We start from the raw sequence: 15,443 nt of genomic DNA on the forward strand, positions 1-15,443 counted from the left end.
GAAATGGCAACCCACTCCAGTGTTCTTGCCTGGAGAATCCCAGGGATGGGGGAGCCTAGTGGGCTGCTGTCTGTGGGGTCGCACAGAGTCCGACACGACTGAAGCGACTTAGCAGCAGCAGCAGCAGCATTGGAGAAGGAAATGGCAACCCACTCCAGTGTTCTTGCCTGGAGAACCCCAGGGACGGGGAGGCTGGTGGGCTGCCGTCTATGGGGTCGCATAGAGTCGGACACGACTGAAATGACTTAGCATCCTGCTTTTTTCCTTAAAACTATATTGAAACATTTTTGTTGTTAAAAACGTCTTGTAGGCATGATTACTGATAACCGTAGAATAATTATACCATAATTTCCTTGACCATTTTTTTTATTGTTGGATGTTTAGTTTCTTTGAATTTATTTTAAATAATATTGCAGTGAACATCATTATACAAATATCTTTGCCACAATTTTAAAAAGTATTTTCTAATGATAGAGCCCTAGACATAGAATAGTAGCAGTTAAAGACAAATATATAAAGGGCTTCCCAGGTGGCACGTGGTGAAGAATTTGTCTGCCAATACGGGAGACTCAGGGGATGCGGGTTCAGTTCCTGGGTGAGGAAGATCCCCTGGAGAAGGAATGGCAACCTGCTCCAGTATTCTTGCCTGGAAAATTCCATGGACAGAGGAGCCTGATGGGCTATACAGTCCATGGGTTTGCAAAGGGTCCGACATAACTGAGTGACTGAACACACACACACGCACACACACATAAGCCACAAATAAAGGAGATAATTAAGATAATTTTGAAAAGCTTACAATGAGGGCAGCCTTCTTACCAGTGACACTAAAAGTAGTAACCCTACAGGGGGAAAAATGGATAAATTTGACTGTTTAATGATTTTAAAAATTCTGTGTAATAAAAGCTATTTGGCAATCATGATAGGTTGCTGCAATCATGATAGGTATTTGGTTTAATTATGGTATATCCATGTGGATTAAAGATGATTATATAGATCTGAACTTGTTGATATAGAAAGATATCCGATGTATTAAAGAGAGAGAAAATATGAGTGACTATGCATAGAAAAAAACATGGAAACCATAATATAATTGCATTTTTTCTCTGTTTAGAGGGATTATGGTTTTTATTTTATATTACTTTAATTTTCCTGAAGTTTAAAAATAAATATGTCTAGTCTAAATAAGAAGGAAAAACAAACAAAAAAACAAAAGCAATTGCCTGAAAGTAAAATTGGTTACAGCAGAAATAAAACTTGTGTTTCATCATACATACTACTTTTTGTGGTTATCAAAGATTGATTTCAAAGAGTAGAAATGTTGCATAGACTATAATTCAGTGAAATGGTTTTGCAAACTATAATAAAGAGGAGCAACCAGTTGATATCATTTAACATTTAGGAGGGCAGAAAGCAGAGCCCTTTTACCAGTTCTGTTTACAATGAAAAGGAGTTGCATTAATTTGTCATCTTTAAAAATCTACTTCTCATGAGCCCATAATCATTGGCAAGTCCCCAGACAGAGTCTGTTGGGGGCACTCTGCAGGGGCTTGAAGATCTTCCATTCCAACTGCCTTCCTATCGTTGAGGGAACTGCGCCTCTGGGAGTCTTGGTGGCATCCTGAGATGCTGGGACTGCTCATGCGCTGCTTCTGGTGCAGTGCCTTCCTACCATTGAGGGAACCTCGCCTCTGGGAGTCTTGGTGGCGTCCTGAGATGCTGGGACTGCTCGTGCCCTGCTTCTGGTGCAGTGCCGGGCTTTGCTGTTATCATTCTTGTTGTTCAGTTGCTCAGTTGTGTCCGACTCTGTGACCCCGTGGACTGAAGCACACCAGGCTCCTCTATCCTCCACTGTCTCCTCAAGTTTGTTCAAACTCACGTCCTTTGAGTCGGTGGTGCTATCCAATCGTCTTGTCCTCTGCTGCTCCCTTCTCCTGTTGCCTTCAATTTTTCCCAGCCTCTAGGGGGCTTCCCTGGTGGCTCAGAGTTTAAAGCGTCTGCCTCCAACCTGGGAGACCCAGGTTCAATCCCTGGGTCGGGAAGATCCCCTGGAGAAGGAAATGGTAACCCACTCCAGTATTCTTGCCTGGAAAATTCCATGGACAGAGGAGCCTGGCGGGCTACAGTCCACGGGGTCGCAAAGAGTCGGACACGACTGAGCAACTTCACATCACTTCACTTTTGTAGCATCAGGGTTTTTTTCCAGTGAGTTGGCTCTTTGCATCAAGTAGCCAAAGTGCCAGGCTACTGCCCATGTTTCTGTCACCCTTGTGCCTAAAGATTCATAAATAGTGATTTCGATTTAAGTTTTTTCCTTCTCCCCCCCCTCTCTCTCTCTCGTTCTACAACACTGATTCCTCTGGGGAGTCTTCTAATAAATCATAAATGCCTAATTAAACAAACGTGCCCATGTCTCCCGCTCCTGCCTCTGCTTCACAGGGGAAGGTTGTGTTTCACGGGCATATGCTGTTGTGCAGAACTTTGACAAGGGGAAAAGAGGCAGAAAGAGTTGGGGTTTTGTCCAAGATCGAGTCCTTTGACTTCACAGTTTTGCTCAGTCTGTGAGCCTGGCTTCTGGGGAGGATGAAATCATAATTTTTGATGCCAGAGCTGTTCAGTGGCTGCTTCTGTGATGGATGACTCTTGTTTATGTGTTTTTAAGGTTTTCTTGGTTCCATGGATTAAAACAGACTTTTGATGTGAAAGAGTTCAATAAGTTTATAAAAGATAGCTTGAGCCATTTTTATTTTGTGCTTTAAATTCTGAGAACTATGACTGTCATATAGTCGGTACCCTCACAGGGAAAAGTGGTGTATCTGAGACATAATTTTGGTTTGGACTAATTAATGAATGAAAATCTTGCTTTGGTATAAATTTATTTTATTTAGTATTGGTTTTTATTGTTAAGTGTTGAAATCACATTTCAGAAAACTTATATTCAGGGAAGGGGATGTGATTAATATTTTTTCTGCCAAAAAATGATATTTTAGTATTATTTCCTTCTAGAGTAACAAAAAATCATCTAAAATGCAGTATAGTTTCAGGCTTATGGTCCTGGCAGGATATGGCACAGTAGGCGAAACCTTTTCTATTTTCATCTAATCTGGTTCCTAAATGAGCAGGTAATCTGTTATCTCTACTTTTTGTTTTTCCTCTGCCTTTGACAAAACCTGTCAGCATATTTAGCAAAAGGTGGAAACATTTTTTTTAAAAACAGAGTCACAGATTTGGATTCTCAGCGGAATTACTCTGTGTGTGTGTTATTCGCTTCAGTTGTGTCCGACTCTTTGCGACCCCGTGGACTGTAGCCCTCCAGGCTCCTCTGTCCATGGAATTCTCCAGGCAAGAATACTGGAGTGAGTTGCCATTTTCTTCTCCAGGGATCTACTAAAAGAAAATTTCAAAGTTAAGCTTGGAGAAGATGAATCAAATGTTTTCTGAACACAGTTCTGGGGGATAGTTCCAATTCCTGAAGGAGGGGAATGAAATCTCAACATTTTCCTTATAGATCCTTGAAATGTTTAACTGGACCCCACGCCTAGACTCGTCATTCCATCCTGGTAAACCCTGCCATGTGGCTGGCGTGTTTGGTAGAAGGAAAGTGTGTTCTTGCCCAGTTAGGTTATCCAGAAAGAGCTTTTTTCCTTCCCTTCTGCCAAGACAGCTGCTCTTTCCTTACCCTGATTTTGTTCTGCTCTTCTCATTTGCAGAGTACTCGGGTGGAGTTTGACCTGCCAGAATATTCTGTCCGTCGAAGATACCAGGATTTTGACTGGTTGAGGAACAAACTGGAAGAATCCCAGCCCACTCATCTCATTCCCGTAGGTACTAAGTCAGTACAGCTTGTTACTCACTTTTCCTTCTTTCTCTTTCCTGACAGTGTTCACTCTCACCCCTCAAATTATGGGCAATCACTGCCTTACGTTTGCTACCAGATCTACCCAGCAACTGTTCATTTTGTGGATGCTGTATAATTAGTTCATATTTTGGGTTTTGACTTCTGATCTGCTATACAGTATGCTGGTTTCTTGGATGGGGTGGGGTAGATTTTCATATTCCTTGTGAGAAGGAGATTGATTTTTTTCAGGTATGGAGAGTCCTAGTTCTCCTTTGCTGCCTCCTCAAAGGCTGGCTGTCACACCCTCCCTAGATACAGTTCTGAGGTTTGGAGAGCTGCCACCAGGTGGAGAGAGATGCCTCAGATTACAGCTGGCCGGGTTTTCTTTAGACATGGGTAATTCAGGGAGCAGGGATCTAGCGCACAATCCATCAACCATAGCTTTTCCTTTCAAAGAACAAACCCAAAGCCACCTAGCTCTATTTATTGAAGAAACATACTACTCATCCGTTACTTTAGTTGCACATTAAAAAAAAAAACTAGAGCAAATAAAATTTAAAAGACTACTTAAAATCAGCATACATGTGGAGTACTTCTCTGATTACTTTCTATTTGAAGTATAAATGACTATTTAGATCCTAGATGTTTCTTGAGCTTTGGGGCTTTAGGGAAATTTGGGTCATGAAACACTTTAGCAGGGCTTTATCTTTCAGTAAAAACCTCGGCTGGGTAACTGCTCAGCACTGCCTACTGCGTCTTCCAGTCATCCCCTCGTGGTTGGAACAGGCTGACTATGCTGGGAACACTACAGCAGTTTTCTTAATTTTCTTTTTTTTTTCTTTGTTGGGCCAGATCAAATTCTTTTTATTTTATTTTATTTTATTTTTAAACTTTACATAATTGTATTAGTTTTGCCAAATATCAAAATGAATCCATCCCAGGTATACATGTGCTCCCCATCCTGAACCCTCCTCCCTCCTCCCTCCCCATACCATCCCTCTGGGTCGTCCCAGTGCACCAGCCCCAAGCATCCAGTATCGTGCATTGAACCTGGACTGGCATCTTGTTTCAAGTGGCCATGTTGCTAGTGCTGTGATGAGAATGAACCCCACCCCCCACCCCCTACTCCCTACTCCCGTTCCCTCTGCTCTCGAGGCCTAAAGTTTTCCTTTTCCTTCTTCTGATCACTTAAAGACATGCCAAAAGAAAAAAAGAAAAGCCAATAGTTTGTAAGCAGTTGAAACTATCCCTTAAAAATATTAATTTGGCAAAATTGGCGGCTAGTGAATTTTTTTTTTAAAATAGACTTTTATTTTAGAACAGTTTTAGACTTACAGAATTATTGAGGAGACAGTACAGTGACTTCTCATAGGCCTCACAGCCAGTCTGGCTTACTATTAACATTTTCTACTAGCACGGCGCGTTTGCCACAAATAACGAACCACTTTACGTTTAGTCGTCGTTTCCTTAGTCCCAGGCTGTTCTTGGTTGTGACGGTTCTCAGGCTTTCCTGGTTTGGGATGACCTGGATAGCTTTGAGTACTGGTCAGGCTTTTTGTGGAATGTCCCTCCGTTGAGATTTGTCTGGTGTTTTGCTTGCAGTTAGCCAGGCGTGATGTGTTTTGTGGAGGAAAAGCACAGAGGTTAAGTACAATCCCCATTACATCATGTCAAGGGTACATACTATCATGAACGGTATTTATCACTGTGGATGTTAATCTTATTCACCTGATTTGAGGTATTGCTTGTCAGATTTTTCCACTGTGCAGTTACTCTTTTATTTCTCTCCTTCTCTGTACTGTATTGGAAGAAAGTTGCTCTTTATGTGTAGTTCATACTATGCATAAGGGGAATTAATGCGCCACCTCCTGGCAACTAGGCGAATTTGAAGTTCCGCCCTTAAAGACCAAAGTTAGACAGCGACACCTGCTGGTAAAACATAGGAGCCTCTTGTGCAGACACAAGCCAGAATCAGGAGACTGGAGTCTTCTAGAATGCCCAAGGTGAATTTTTAAGTCTGTATCTTTAACCAGTATCTTTAAATCTGTTTTCCTTTGGTCTGGGTGGAAGCATCGAGTAGAAGGTACTTTTGAAGCATGTAAAGATTTAAATTTCTTCGTAAATTCTTAGTGCATATCTGGGGAGGAGAGAGAGTCAATGTAGGTGAGCATCTCTGACTTAAACATAAAAGTCAGACTGGAAACAAACCATTTTTCCCCCCAGAAGTTCACTTTACAGCAGCTTTTCTAGGAGGTGATTGTCTGTTATTAATAATCAACTTTGCGTTGGTCCTTTTACCGCCCTTGGGAAGGTGAGGGATTATGACATAGACAGATTCCTATCCAGGAGAGTTTCTTATCAGAGGGAGACCCAGTAAACATACAGCATAATTATTGTTTAAATTTTCATTTCTTTTTTTTTTTTAAGAAAAGCTTTATTGAGATCTGATTAATATACCATACAATTTACCTATTTGAAAATACAAGTCAAGAGCTTTTAGTGTATTCATAGAGCCATCAGCAGATCAGTTTTAGAACCCTTTCATCATCCCTAAAGGAAACCTCTTAATCCTTGCCTGTTAATTCCAAACCCTGTCTTCCCCATTGCCTGGCGACCACTGCTCTATGTTCTGTCTCTATAGGTGTGCCTATTACTGGACATTTGATATAAGGAGAATCATACACAGTGGTCTTTTGTGAGGTTTTTTTTTTTCATAGCATAATGTTTTCAGTGTTCATTCATGTTCTGGCACGCGTCAGTCAGTGCTTTGTTTTTGTTGTCAGATGAGCGTCCCTTCTATGGATGTATCACGTTTTCCCTGTTCGCTGCCTTTGATGCACAGTTGGGTTGTTTCCACTTTTTGGCTGCTGTGAGTGATGCTGCTGTGAACGTTTATGTGTAAGTCATTGTGTGGGTCTGTTTTCATTTTTCTTGGGTGTATACCTAAGACTATAATTGCTGAATCACGTTTAACTGTGTATTTAACCTTTTGAGGAACTGCCAGGCTGTTTTCCAAAGTGGCTGCTTCATTTTATGTTCATGCCAGTAGTGTATGAGGGTTCTGTTTCCTCCACATCTGCATCAACCCTGGTTATAACCTTTCTTTTTGATAACAGCCACCCTAGTGGGGATGGATTGGTATCTCTTTGTGGTTTTGATTTGCATTTCCCTGACAGCTAACATGCAACCATCTCATCCTCGTTCGCTCCCTTCTTCTTCTACCTCAGTCTTTCCCAGCATTTCCCAGTTTCCAGCATTTTCCCAGTCTTTTCCCAGTGAGTCGTCTCTTTGCATCAAGAGGCCAAAGTTTTGGAGCTTCAGCATGAGTCCTTCCAATGAATAGTCAGGGTTGATTTCCTTCAGGATTGGCTGCTTTGCTCCTTGCCGTCCAAGCGACTCCCAAGAATCTTCTCCAGCGCCAGGTTGTCCTTTTATTACTGCATTTAAATGGTTCTTCATATAATCTGGATACTAGTCCCTTCTCAGGTATATGATTTGCAAAAACTTTCTCCCATTTAATGACTTGTCTCTTTATTTTCTTGACAGTGTCCTGTGAAGCACAGAGTTTAGATTTAATGAAGTCCAGTTTGCCTATTTTACTGTGTGTGTGCTTCTGGTGTTTTAGCTAAGAGACCATTGCCTTATCCCAGATCATAGAGATTCACATCTATGTTGCTCGCTGAAATTTTTATAATTTTAGCTCTTATATTTAGGTCTTTAACCTATTTTGAGTTTGTTTTTGTACGGTTAGTTTTCATTATCCAGTTAGTGAAGCTGGATATCTTCCTGTGACTTTACTGGAGGTTGGCATTTCTTTTATGAATTGCTTCTTCATTTAAACATTTTTACTCATTGTTTTGTGAATACTCTGTATATCTGCAAAGGACATTAACCCAGTTGAGAATATCTATTTTTTTTCTTAGTTACCTTTTTCCTTCAACTTGACTCTGTAATAGATAATATCCCTTCCCTCCCAGCCAAGGTAATTTTTCCCATACAGTTTCTGGCTTTGAAGCTTGTTTCTAACCTAGGATGTTAAAAAAAAAAAGTTATCTCTTTTCTTCTATTACTTTTATGTCCTTATGTTTAGTGCTTAAAGCTAGAGTGTATTTTGGTGTGAGATGGGAAGATCTTATTTTTTTCAGATGGTGAGTTGCCCCACAGCCACTTAGGAGTAGTCAGTCACCTATATCATAGCTCGTGTGTTAGACTCTGTCATGCCTTAGATTTGTATAGTCTTGGGCTGTTTCTGAACCTTCTGGTTCATCGATCTCTTTAGTGTGGTATCCCTGCTACACTATTGAATGTAATAGTGTAACAGAATGTACTTATATACTTATTACATAAGTTTACAGAATGTATCAGCATCTGGTTGGATCTACCCACAGTATTCTTTGTTTTCCAAGTTTTTATGGCTATTTGCACATGCTTTATTTTTCAAGTGAACTTTAGAACTTCAGTGAATCAGCTGGAAAACTGGGAATGATGGTGGAGAAATGGAATTTTTGCTTTTTCTTTTTGACAATTTTAGTCGGCTATGGTTAAAACTTTGTGAGAATTCCTGAGCTCTCAGAGCCTATTGCTTATGTTAGGAGCACGGAGATCAAGTTCCCACTTTTTGGAGGGCTTCGCTGGAGCCATGTGAAATGGTAGATAAACAGCCAGCCAGACTGTGGTTCTTGGGGGCCCCCAAGTTTGCTTCTTCCCGTTGGCTGCCCTGAGGCTTGTGCTGTTTTCAGCCCCAGTGGCTCTGAACTTGGTAGCTTCTGGGGCTCTCCCAGGGAAAGTCAACCGCTTACTTCCTAAGTCGACTGTTGCTTTGCCTGAATCACAGGATGGTTAATGGTGATGGGTTTTTCTCTCAACCCAATCTTTTCTGCTTTGTGTCTTTAACAAATTCTGTCCTATTAACAGTACCATTATGTTCTCTAGTGCTGCAAAAAATTTTTCTCTTTTTATATAGCTTTGCTTTTCTGGAATTTGAAAAGCAGAAAGAATCAGATGTTTTTCAAGCGGCACCCTAAAGCTAGAGTTGTGCTGGATGTGTATTTTGTCATCTCGTGATGGCAGTTCCACTTTCATGCCTTGGAGAGGGAAATGGCACCCCACTCCAGTGTTCTTGCTTGGAGAATCCCATGGACGGAGAAGCCTGGTAGGCTGCAGTCCATGGGGTCGCTGAGGGTCGGACACGACTGAGCGACTTAGCAGCAGCAGCAGCAATGGCAGTTCACTTTGTTTTTCTTTGTAATCTGACAGTGGGAGCCACCAGAGTCTTCACTGTGACATGGTTTTTGCTTTTTAATTTACAGTTTGTCTCAGAAGTGGGCTTTAACACTGCTTCATTAACTAGGGCACAACTCATTACACAGCAGAGAGATTTCATATGGATTTCGGTGGACACAGATTTTGGAGATGAAGCAAATACATTTATTAAAATCTTTAGTTTTTAATTTCACTTGGAAATTTAATGCTTGCTTCAATTTTTATGATGGGAGCCTTCTAGAAGGCTGCATATGTGTGTATTATGGACCCATTTATGTATTGGGTAGCAGTAAACACATAGGAATTAATAAGGAGAAATTTGTAATGCAGTGTTTGTTTTTCTTAATATGAAATAATCAGTAAAATGTCTCACTTCACTCTTTAGTTGGCTCCTTTTTTTGTACTGTTCAGTATATGTGCTTTTAGCTGATCAAGCACGTAAGTTCATAAGCAGTGAATTCACTGGTTGAACCTCGAATTAAATCAGGCCTGGTGACTGTCCTTCATAGGATCAAAATTTTTTTTAATTTTATTAAAGTATAGTTGAGGTACAATATTATATGAATGACAGGTATACAGTGTAGTGACTCACAGTTTTTAAAGGTTATGCTCCACTTATAGTTACCATAGAATACTGGCTATGTCTCCAGTGTTGTACATACAGTATTTCCTTGTAGCTTATTTTACACCGAATAGTTTGTACCTCTTACTCTCCTGCTTCTGTGACTGCCCCTCCTCTCTCCCCGCTGTTACTGCTCATTCGCTCTCTATCTCTGTGAGTCTGATAGTTGTACCTCTTACTCTCCTGCTTCTGTGACTGCCCCCGCCTCTCCCCGCTGTAACTGCTCGTTCGCGCTCTGTATCTGTGAGTCTGTTTCCGTTTTTGTTACAGTCACTAGCTGGTTGTATCCTTTAGATTCCACCTATAAGTGATGTTGTTGTTGTTCAGTCTCCCAGTCTCATTTGACTCCTTACGACCCCATGGACCACGGCATGCCAGGCCTCTCCGTCCCTCACCATCTCCTGACTTTTGCCCAAGTTCATGTCCGTTGCATCGGTGATCCAGCCATCTCATCCTCTGATGCTGTCTTCTCCTTCTGCCCTCAGTCGTTCCCAGCATCAGGGACTTTTCCAGTGAGTCAGCTGTTCGCATCAGATGACCAAAATACTGGAGTTTCAGCTTCAGCATCAGTCCTTCCAATGAGTATTCAGGGTTGATTTCCCTTAAGATTGACTGGTTTGATCTCCTTGCTGTGCAGGGGAGTCTCAGGAGTCTTTTCCAGCGCCACAGTTCAAAGGCACCAGTTCTTCAGCACTCAGCCTTCTTTACGGTCCAGCTCTCACAATGTCCGTGACCACGGGGATATAAGTGGCATCATAAGTATTTTCCTTTCTCTGTGTGACTTGTTTCGCTTAGTATAATACTCTCCAAGCCCATCTATGTTGTTTCAGATGGTTAAGATTTCCTTTTAATCTTGATGCTCTTTTATTTGTTTTATTTTTGGTTAGCAATATTTTCTGTTAGTGTGATATGAATAGGAAAAATAGTTTTCTGTCACGTAGTGGCTATGCAGTAAATATCTGTCAAATTGTATAGAAGAAGCAATTAGAAAAATGAGAAGAGGACATCGGACACATAAAGACTGAGCAGTTGAAATCTTCGTTCAGATTTCCTACCCAGAAACAGTAGCTTTTCTGTGACAATCTACTATACTTTTATTTCATAGATTATTAAATACTTTCTTATAAACTAACATAAAGTATGGTATATATGAAAGTACTTTCCCAGAGTATTTAGTGCTCTAAAATGTAAATGTTTTAAGATTAAACCTTGATATATTTAATAGATTGTTGTAACGTTTTGGAAATAGGATTTTTGAAGGTTCCAACATATATATATGCATATATAGTTTTTTAAAAACTTCATTATGGAAAATGTCAGAGTCGCTTCAGTGCAGTGACCCCTCAATGTACTCATCACCTAGTTTTAGCACATATCAACTCATGACCAGTCTTGTTTCTTCTCTGTCCCTACCCACTCCCTCATCCTCACACCAGGTGATTTTTTTTTTCCCCAAAATAGTGACTTAAACAACATTTTTTAATCTAATAGTTCTGGAAGTCAAAAGTGCAAAATCAGTTTTCATGGATTAATATCAAGAATACTGGAGTGGATAGCCTGTTCCTTCTCCAGCAGATCTTCTGGACCCAGGAATTAAACCCAGATCTCCTGCACTGCAGGCGGCTTAGCAGAATAGTTGGTATATTAATGTACACGGGGCTGAATCCTTTCTCAAGTTTCTAGGGGGAACTTGTTCTTCCGTTTTCCATCTTCTGGAGGCTGCCTGCATTGCTTGGCTCAGGCCCCTTCCTCCATCTTCAAAGCCAGTGGCATTGCATCTCCTCTCCTCTCTGACAACTGGTTCCATCCTTCCATTTTTTTTTAAATTAAGATAAAATTTACATAACATAAAATTCACCAAAGTGTATAATTCAGTGGCTTTTATTATATTCACAGTGTTTTGCAATCACCATCACTATCTAATTTCAGAATATTTTCATCATCCCAAAAAGAAGTCCCATACCCATTAAGTAATCACATCCAATTCCTTCTTTTTCTCCAGCCCCAATATTATGAATAATGCTGTTTGAACATTTACTGTACAAGCTTTTGTGTGAAAACTTGCTTTCAGTGATTTTGGCTATATACCAAGGAATAGAATTGCTAGATCCTATGGTAATTCTAAGTTTAAGTTTTTGGGAAACTGCCAAACTGTTGTGCCAGGGGCTGTGCCATTTTACATTCCTGCAGCAATGTATGAGAATTCCCGTTCCTCTATGTGTGTGCCAACACTTGTGATTTTCCTTTCTTTCCCGCCTTTTATGGCCATCCTAGTGGATTTGAAATGTTATCCCAAGTGATATTTTTTTTTAATACTTTGGCTTAAAACATATATGGAGGTGCTGCTGTTTAGTCCACTTCCTTTTTTGCTTTCTGTCCTCAGAATTTACAAGTTAATACAAATAGTTGGCATTCATTTGACATCTACCATGTGCTGGGAGCAGTGTTGAGCTCTTCACTTGTATTATTTCATTTACGGGGTGTAGTTACCCTCGACTTGGCCAGCAATCCACATTCATATATGGGCTTCCCTGATAGCTCAGTTGGTAAAGAAGCCGCCTGCAGTGCAGGAGACCTGGGTTCAATTCCTGGGTCCAGAAGATCCTCTGGAGAAGGAATAGGCTACCCACTCCAGTATTCTTGGACTTCCCTTGTGGCACAGCTGGTAAAGAATCCGCCTGCAATGTGGGAGACCTGGGTTCGATCCCTGGGTTGGGAAGATCCCCTGGAGAAGGAAAAGGCTACCCATTCCAGCATTCTGGCCTAGAGAATTCCATGGCCTATATAGTCCATGGGGTCGCAAAGAGTAGGACACAACTGAGTGACTTTCACTTCAGATTCCTATGCATAAGCAACCCAGTAGGTAATTATAAGGGTGAGGAAGAGAGAGGTGTATTCTTTTAAGGAAGCTTGAAATGGGAAGAAACAAATTTATGAAGCCACAGACATCTGACGATGAGATTGCTTATTACAGAAGGAAATTCTGTTTGCAGAAGGATTCACTCCCAGGTTCCTTTAACTAGCAAGCTTCTTTGGTTCATTAAACCACGTTCAAGGTACTAAATCTGAAGAATGGATAACTCTTTTCAGAAGGTTGTCTGTTATGTGAAACGAGGCACACCTAACTGCTTATTTGTTCATTAGGCCTTTTCCCTAATTCTTGTTCAGCATAAGCAGATGGGAGTATGCACAGCAGGACTCATGAGATAAAAATGTCACTGGATTTGGTAATTAGAAAGTTTTGATGATTTGAGAAGAGTGGTTTCTGCATTAGGCAGGGATGGGGCAGAGAAATGCAGCCTTGAAGGCAGTACCACAGATGGCTTCGTTTTGCAGTGAAGAAAGGTTAGGGGTGGAGAAATCAAGGGGAAAGAGTGAAAGTAAAGGTAAATGATTCTTTTCAAAAGGGTCGAATGAGATGGGAAGGAGAGTGGAGAAGATATAAGGTTAAGAGATAGATTTTTTTTTTTCATGGTCAGTAGCCAAGTGCTTCTTTTCCAGGGGTGCTGGTATTGCCAATTCCTAAATATTTCAAATGTCTTGTGTTATAAAATCTGGGTTGCTTCTTGGCTTTCCCCACACTTAAGCGCTTAGGATTCTACTTTGGGGGGCTAAGTTCCTGTTCATGTATCTTATTTCAACATTTGTGTATGTGTGTGTGTGTGCACGCATGCGCTTAAGGGTTTATAACTTAAAAGAAAAAATTTTCTTTTTAGACATATTACAGAATTTTAGGAGGTTGCAGACTTAAATGCTTGTTCCAGTTTTCCGTCTCCTCATCAGCACTTGTTGTTTCTTTTCCTTTCCTGTCGTTCTCCATCTCCATTCTGGTCATCCTAGTGAGATATCATCCTAGTGAATTGGCATCTCACTGTGATTTTGGTTTGTATTTCCCTAATGACTAATAATGTCGAGCATCTTTTCATGTGCATTTTGGCCATTTGTCTGTCTTCTTTGGACAAATGTCTACTGGGTCACTTAACCTTTTAAAAATGTAAATGTTCTTTTAATATTTAATAATCAAAACACTTCCAAATTGTGCATTAGTGGATACTCTCTTTCCCTGTGGGGCAGTGATGAGGAAGGCCTTTTAATGAAGCCGATACGGAAATAGGTTAAAGCTCAAAGATCCCTTGGCGGCCAGGTAGTATTAAATTGCCCACAGTGTTGGCTCAAAGTAAATACAATGGAGAAATTCAAGTAAGGAGTAAAGGAAGTTAGTTCTATCATTAAGAACTTTTAAACATAAACCTAAATGAAAAAAAGGGGGGGGCTCTGGAAAAGAGGGTATTTTATAGACACAGGGGTTTCCCTAATACACTTATTTTTTCATTTACCAAATTCTTTTATTCCTTGAACTGGAAGTAGAATCTTGAGATATTTAAATAATATGATTTGTGTCTGGCTCCTTTCCTGTCTTTCTTATCTTGCCCTAACTTTCCCACTTGGTCACCTGTGCATCAAGCAGCGTAAAGATAACAACTGGATTTACTGGTAGATGTTACCCGACTATTGTTGGTGTTCCAGAGACCGTGCTCTGCTGTTTCATTTTTTTTATTATTATGAAATTGACAGTGTGGTTGTAATTTTACTCCACCGGCATTTTCTCAGGCTTGTTTATACTGATGACTACATAAAGATCTAACTGATTTAAGAAAGACCGTTCTTGATGGATGGGTCCCAGGACTTATTTGCTAGCCTAGTTTTTCTTTGCACCTTCCAATCAATTATTCTGAATATTTTTCTTCATGTCATTGTAGCCACTTCCTGAGAAGTTTGTGGTGAAAGGTGTCGTGGATAGATTTTCAGAAGAGTTTGTGGAGACCAGAAGAAAAGCTTTGGATAAATTCCTGAAAAGAATTACAGATCACCCTGTGCTCTCCTTCAATGAACACTTTAATGTTTTCCTTACGGCCAAGGTAAGGCAGACTCTTTCATACTCCTCCCCCAAATTAGCATTCTTTCTACTCTCCCTTAAAAGCTGTTCTGATCTCTCCAAGGCACACCTGTAGTTAGTGGGTGGCATAGAATTGCTCTGGGTTTGTGTCTTTAGTGTTTTTTCTTGGTGCTCATCTGCCCTGGCATGGTTTCCGTGTTAGAGTTCAGGAGAAATATCCCCCTGCTGCAGCTGAGAAAGTTAGACTATTTTCACTTGCCAAAAGCAGAGATGTTTTCCTGAACACTTACCAGCGATGTTACCGGACGAGGCCATTCTGATCAACAGTGGGCATGAAAGGGCGAGAATGTTCATTGAGTGTTTGGTAAGGACATTTTCACAGGAACTTCGTGAGTGTTGGCTCAGAGTCTCATTTCACGGGTGAGGAGACTGAAGCTCAGGGCGTGTGTACGAGTTCAGCTGGCATCACTGGGATGTAAACTGGGTCTTTGTGGCTCCTGAGGCCACAGTTTTCCTGGGTATCAAACCACCTGACCAAGAGGAGTTTAGCATTACTTCAGTTCAGTTCAGTCGCTCAGTCATGTCCGACTCTTTTCGAACCCATGAACTGCAGCACGCCAGGCCTCCCTGTCCATCACCAACTCCCGGAGTCCACCCAAACCCATGTCCATTGAGTCGGTGATGCCATCCAACCATCTCATCCTCTGTCATCCCCTTTTCCTCCTGCCCTCAATCTTTCCCAGCATCAGGGTCTTTTCCAATGAGTCAGCTCTTCACATCAGGTGGCCAAAGTATTGGAGTTTCAGCTTCAGCATCTGTCCTTC

General features: G+C 41.0%; 1 protein-coding gene across 3 annotated transcripts in view; it reads left to right on the forward strand.

Moving 5' to 3' along the window:
• The window catches only part of SNX30 (sorting nexin family member 30), a 109,587-nt gene that overhangs the window by 58,257 nt on the left and 35,887 nt on the right, over positions 1-15,443 (forward strand). For all 3 annotated transcript variants that reach the window (XM_070795293.1, XM_070795295.1, XM_070795294.1), the window contains exons 3-4: positions 3,711-3,821; positions 14,483-14,641. In XM_070795293.1, the coding sequence (XP_070651394.1) occupies positions 3,711-3,821; positions 14,483-14,641 (270 nt within the window). The remainder of the gene's footprint in view (positions 1-3,710; positions 3,822-14,482; positions 14,642-15,443) is intronic.

This window comes from Bos indicus, chromosome 8, assembly GCF_029378745.1.
Source record: "Bos indicus isolate NIAB-ARS_2022 breed Sahiwal x Tharparkar chromosome 8, NIAB-ARS_B.indTharparkar_mat_pri_1.0, whole genome shotgun sequence".
Lineage (NCBI taxonomy): Eukaryota > Metazoa > Chordata > Mammalia > Artiodactyla > Bovidae > Bos > Bos indicus.